Below are 6,452 nucleotides of genomic sequence, written 5' to 3' on the forward strand. Positions count from 1 at the left end.
CAATCTCAGCAATAAACAAAAACAAACAGACACACACTCCTAAACATACTCCACGCCCATTCATTGAATACCCATTCAGTAAATAACTGCGTGAAGTCAACAATAAACACACAGATTGTTTAGAGGCAATCAAACGGCCTCTCTGAGCTTTTTCTTCTCCCAGCTCGACCACTGTAATAGTCCTGTGCCATTGAAAAGTGTGGGTGTTGCTCACTGTATTGTTTGTTACCGTAGGGTGTTATTCAAGGAAAGCAAATCTCTGAACATTCGAACAAAAGTACCCAAAGGACTAGCGGACTGAGGGCTTCCTTCTCTTGCTTTGATTCCTAATAGAGGACTCAGGGAGGGAGGCAACGTCTGAGAAGAGCTGCAGGCCAAGTCTGACGCTTAATGGACATGGTGACCTGAGCGATTGATGGCCCTCGAGGGTCCTGTTGGCCAAACAGTAGCGTGCCCTGTGACCCTGGCCTCCAGCCCAGCTCGGTGCCCGGCCCAACCCAGCCTGACCAGCATCACCCTCCAGAACAGGGAGGAGCCGCCCGGGTAGACATCGTGCCTCCTCTGCCCCTTGATACCACTGAGCCGCTGGCCTTCATCTTATCCTTCTCAGCTCCTCTCACACACACACACACACAAACATGCACTTCCATACACCTCCCCACCGCCACCTTGTAGAGACACAGCGACATCCCCTCCCAGCACACCCCCTTCAAGCCCTTCCCCTCCTCCCCCAAGCACAGGATGCTTCAAGCAAGGCTGAGCAGAGCAGATAAGGCTGATGCCCTGGGAAACTCTGCCCAGGCCTGAGCCTTTCAGCAGCTGGGCTATTCCTGGCCCCGAGGTAGCACGTAAATGAAAGTAAAAAAGGATTTATATATAGACAACGGGGAGGTAGGCCGGGGCTGAGAAAAGTGAGGCAGGGGAGGAGGGGGATGAAACTGTGCCAGAGTCATCTAGAAGGATGTGTTGTTGGGACAAACAGTGTTTAGATATAATTGGCTCTCTGGCATTGGTCTGTATTTAGCACCCACCACATCCTGTTTAACCTGAGGATATAAACAATGAGCATGAAGGGGTGAAGGCATGAAGGGTTGCTCTATGAGAGAGACAAAAGAGAAAAGAAGTGTCAGCTAAACTCTTGGACCTCGGGCAGCAGTGTCTTACCTGTGACATATACATAGATGGAGGTCTGTTTCCGGGGTCGGTGTCGGTACCTGCAGCGGAACAGGCCGGTGTGCTGGGCCTGCGCGCTGCTCACCATCACTTGGCTGCAGTACTGCTGGCTCGTCTTGCTACAGCGAGACTCCTTTACTTGCACCTGATCTCTGGCCAAACCTGATGGGAACGCCCATGTCAGCTCCCAGCGACCCCTGGTCAACAGGTACAGAGTGTCGAGAGTTTGCTTAGAAAACAGTGGCTTGCATCATGGGAACTATATCTCTTTAGCCAAAGACTGTTTTACCATAAGGGGTAGGAAGACTTGTGCATTTTCAAGAGCTTTAAATCACACTGAGAGGCCTTATGAAGATGCACTAAAGGGCTTTTTAAGACTCAGATCCCTCATGTATTAGTGTCTGCTTCGGATTGTATGATGTTTTGGTGTTGAATGTGGAAAATGAGAATAAAATTGTATGAAATGGGGGTTTGGGGGTCCTGTGCTAAGAAATTTTGAGCATCAGCACTTTACTTCCTACATTATGCTAATTTTTTGCACCAGTTTGTGCATTTTCTGCATTAGTATATGGTGGAAATACCTTAAGTATCATCAAATCAAAAGTCTTCTGCTACTTTCACATATTTTTTGGGTGAGACAAAAGTACAGGTTCTAAATATTGAGGGTGGACGTGTCCCACGCGTCCCTCCGAATTCTAGCCTATGACTACAAACTTTGCATGGAAAACATCTTGTCTGGTTTTGTTGACACATGTGGAGTGTGTAATAGGAAGCAACAGATCTTTGGCTGAGAAACTATCAATAACAAGAATATAAAGATATTAGGAAGAGCTCGGGAGAAATAAATTCCCTATAGGACCACTGTTGAAGAAATATTTTAATGGAGACACTTATATCGCCTATTGAGAGCACAAGAATCACAACTGGGTGGGTAAAGAGAAAACATGACACTACACAAGACTCAAAACCAAAATATCTAAACATATTTACAACTAGATCTATTAGCAATGAATGATGAATGGCGTAAAATGTGAATTAAGTGTTTATATGTTGCAAATCTATTGCCGATATAAATTTAAAGGTCCAGAGTGTGGACTTAAGTGGCATATGGTGGTGGTGGTGGGGGTGGGGTTGCAAGACTGAACCTTCTCTCATGTGCGAAGCGTGTAGGAAAACTACGGTGGCTGACATGAAAATGCAAAAGAGCGAAAACGTGAATGGCCCTATCTAGAGCCAGTGTTTGGTTTGTCCATTGTGGGCTGCCATAGAACAACATGGTGGCCTCTGTGGTAGAGGACCTGCTAAACTCCATTATAAAGGGCTCAATCTAATGTAACATAAACACAAAAATTCGTATTTTTGGGTGATTATAAACTAATGAAAAGGTAGTTATGAATTCTATATACCATTTCTACCAGTAGATGTCCCTAAATCCTACACACTGGACCTTTAAGTTGGAAAAAAGTCAGTAAATTGCCTCTACAACAACTTGGTATCTCAATAAATTGTCTAATAACAGTGAGTGTGCTGGTGGTGATTTTGACGATCATCTTATATATGACTCTAAGATAATTAAGTCTTAAAGATGTTTGGGGGGTGTTTGCTTTGTTCACAGCTATTGTAATATTGTAAGCTCTGTCATGCAACACTGTTGCCCACATTAGGGTTTCTGGATTGGATCTGTCTACCTGAAACTCACCTGCAGCCGAGCAGTAGTGTCTGGTTGATGTCATGAACCAGCTGCCGGGTTTTCACATCCAGAATAGGAACGCTGTACTTCCCCTTCTGATCTTTGTCTGCAGAGGCAGGAGAAGGATGAGAATCAGATGTCTGTGGTGGGAGCACCATCCCATGACTTAATAACTGCACTGCCAAACTACTATGGGAAGTCAGATAGTAATTATAAAGGATTTATTTACAGACATGAATCCTTCAGAGAGGTCAGAGGTCAAGGTCAGCTTGTAAGAGTTCATCATGCAATATTCTTTAGGGACATCTGAGCAGGGTGTTTACTTTCTGAAACAAGGGAATGAGTTCTACTAATCAATAAACTAATATATCAAAATGGTGAATTTGTTGATTTTCAATTCTAATCGTATGACTGGGAGTCATGAACGAGAAGGTCCAAGTCCCTTTGTGTTGACCCAGATCTGCATGAGACCACTTTCCGAGGAAATCCTGAAAGACAAAACACTTTACAACCAATAAATATTGTGGACAGTTCCTGTAAGCTTTGTCCATTACAAACCGGACTAAACCGGACTCTTGACTGATTGCAGAACCGTCTGTCTGTGTGAGTCCCGGCTCCACAGCACGTAGTCCATCCAGGCCACTGTATCTGTGACCCTCTGCTCATCTCCTCACTCAGGCCACTTGATGGCTTGTGTGGAAATGCGTAAGCAGTGTGCCTCTTGTTTATCAAATAAAGGCATTTCTCCACTCCATCGCTGAGGCTTATTAATGAGAGATAAAGACGCCTGTCTGTTCGCCCTTCCTTCCTCCCAACAACAGCGGAAACATCATTCAGGGAAGTCCGTCCTTCACTGTGACTGCTCCTTACAGGGTGTACAGCTCAAAACACTCCTCACAACTCAACTGTGTCACTGCTCTGCAAGTAGTTAAATCACTCCTACAGCAGTGAGTTAGTTTATCACGAAAGTCCATTATTACCATTTATTGTCAGCATCATTGTTCCCAGTGGATGCCCCATTCAGCAGATCCAGCATTACTCACACTGTTAGCACTTCCTATACTATTTCCTTGGGTTTCACAGTGTGTGAGTGAGTAGGCAAGAAACACACACATGACAGTGTGAGGGAAGACGGAGGGGAAGTTAGTGATCTCCACCAGGCCTTGTTGAGGCCTTCTCACATAGCTGTGGAGTGTCTAATGGCACCATTTCTAAATATCTCAGTGCAGTTCTCCTGCTATTGCACCTGAGTAAAATCGAAAGAAAAACATCACATTTCCAACCACAGAAATGCAACACACCCATCATGTGACATTATGTTTTTTGTAGGAGGTTTCTGCACATTAAACACTCCCAGGGAAAAAAAAACTTTACTAACCTATCAGGAATTTCAGAAGAAACACTTGATGATGCAGATGTTCGTGTCCAAGGAGAAAAAAGGACCATTATTATAAAAAACTGACATTTAACACTATTCAAATGCCCACCTCGAGACCTCTCTGCACTGACATCACAGCATCTAATCTCAAGAGCTTTAAGATGATGAAATCATTTCTAGAGAATTCATCTAACACTCTCATTTGTCTAAGGTTTGGTGTAATAGGGCAACAAAACAGGCTAAAAACTTGTTGAAATAATAAAAATGTCAATTAATTGACAATGTTTACTCATTATGTCCTGTTTAGGGGCGGATTTTGTGCTGAGTATGCATTTTGACTTTTTTCTTTGTTGATCAGTTACTTTATATATGTTATTATTGTTATTTATTTTTGATTATTTTGCTTTTATGAGCAGGGAGGGCATTTTTTGGGGGGAGGATAAAGGGGGGATATTACTGCTAAAAGAGAAGAACCTAAATTTGTTTAACTGAATCATCATATGCGCAGATTGTTTCATGAAATTTGGTTATAAAAAGTTTTGTTTTTTTTTTTGTAAAAAAAAAAATTAAGATCTTCTATCAGATGTTATTTGCATCATTAACCTAATAAAGTTAATTATAATATTTTAACAATGACAATGGGATGGGTACTAATAAAAGTGAATGTATAAGTATGTAAAATGTTTGTAAGATGCTGTATGCATGTTGCACATTAGGACTCCTGACGTCCTCAACATGCAGATTATTATCATGAAAATATATTTATTGTACTGATTTTAGATTGTGTTTTAGACTATTTGTTGATTGACAGATTATTGCATTGGCCAGAGAAAAAAAAGATATATAAAGTTCCTTAAAACCTTGCCTAATTGAACTACTGGGCCTCACAGTTCTCCCCTATTTGCCGATTTGGCCAATTAATACCAGATAACTGCTATTTATTAGTTTAGTTTTCTTTAAAATAGACAACAGAGAAGTCACTTAAAACAAGTATTTTAAAAAGCAAATGCTACTTAATTAATAGTTAATTATGTTAACTGACATAGATCATATGTGTTTATATATATATAAAAAATATCAGGCCATGCATATTAAGTTCTTAACTTGATTTTCATTGCGCATTGCATTATTTTGCAGGGACAAAAAAAACAATGGTAGCTTTTTGTCTTTCAGCCACAAAAGACTTCTAAATGACCAATAAAACCACAGAGGTCTGCGAGGCGCATAAAAGCAACCTGCCGACTGTTTGAGCAATAAGCGCATATTAACCCCGGTTCCTGCCCAGTGGATATTTTTCTTCAGTCGGTCACGACCCCTCGTTCTTTTAAATCAGAACTTTCATTAGACAAACTCATCAGTCTCAGGAAACAACGCCCTGCATGTATCCATTCAGTCGGGGCCAAGCGCACAAGGAGCCGGGCCACAGAGGTCCGCATTATCCAAACAAGTGTCCAGCAGGATAGCGCTTATCTCCCTCCCTGCACTCGGTGCCAATAGAGGTTTACAGGCTCAGCGGCCTCGGACACACGAGCGCACCGGCGACTTAATTGCCCAATAAACGAGCAGCAGCACCACAGCACGCCACAATGAAGAGCCACATCTGTGCGTCTTTTGTTTTCTTCCAAAGTAAAGACTGAAGGTTCTGCCTTAGTGATGGAAATGACTTTGTTTTTGAAGAGCGTAAAGATACCTCATGACCCGTTAGGACCCCCTGGCTCATGGGAAACAATGTTCATAATAAAAGTCGTGCGTAAAATACAATTTTCCACAGGTTATCACTAGTTTACCATTAAACCGTTAAAGCCTTACGAATAAAACCTAAATAAGAACTTTAAGTAGCTGTGTAAGTTATCAACACCGGCTCAAACCGTTACAGCAGGTGCTCTGCGCAGCCTTTGTTATTGCATCAACAAAACTGAACTTGTTACTCACCTTTTGCAAGAACACCATACAATCCACATAGCAGGCAGATGAGGATAAAATTCATCATCTCTGGTGACTCCGAGGTTTCAAATATCAAATATAAGACGAGTTTTATTCCTGATGTTTTCCCCCTCCAGAGCAGACTGGACACAGCGCAGCGCACTTGGCTGTGGCGCTCAGCGCTGACGGTCAGTGAATAGAGGTGGTTGGTTTCCTGAGGATAGCTGCGGGAGATCACGCAACAGGACACCACGCTTGAACTCCAGTGCAACTTTTTCCCATCGTTTT

The 6,452-nt window shown here is 42.5% G+C and overlaps 1 protein-coding gene across 2 annotated transcripts in view; it reads right to left on the reverse strand.

Moving 5' to 3' along the window:
- Positions 1-6,450, reverse strand: part of flt1 (fms related receptor tyrosine kinase 1) — a 49,702-nt gene extending 43,252 nt beyond the window's left edge. The window contains exons 1-3 of one of the 2 annotated variants that reach the window (XM_033638787.2): positions 6,174-6,450; positions 2,873-2,969; positions 1,165-1,370 (exon numbers count right to left, since the gene is read on the reverse strand). In XM_033638787.2, coding sequence (XP_033494678.1) covers positions 1,165-1,370; positions 2,873-2,969; positions 6,174-6,231 — 361 coding nt within the window. In that variant the 5' untranslated portion in view covers positions 6,232-6,450. The remainder of the gene's footprint in view (positions 1-1,164; positions 1,371-2,872; positions 2,970-6,173) is intronic. The other variant, XM_033638788.2, reaches the window with a different exon arrangement.
- Between the last annotated feature and the right edge of the window lie 2 nt (positions 6,451-6,452).

Source organism: Epinephelus lanceolatus, chromosome 20, assembly GCF_041903045.1.
Source record: "Epinephelus lanceolatus isolate andai-2023 chromosome 20, ASM4190304v1, whole genome shotgun sequence".
In the NCBI taxonomy this organism is placed as follows: domain Eukaryota; kingdom Metazoa; phylum Chordata; class Actinopteri; order Perciformes; family Serranidae; genus Epinephelus; species Epinephelus lanceolatus.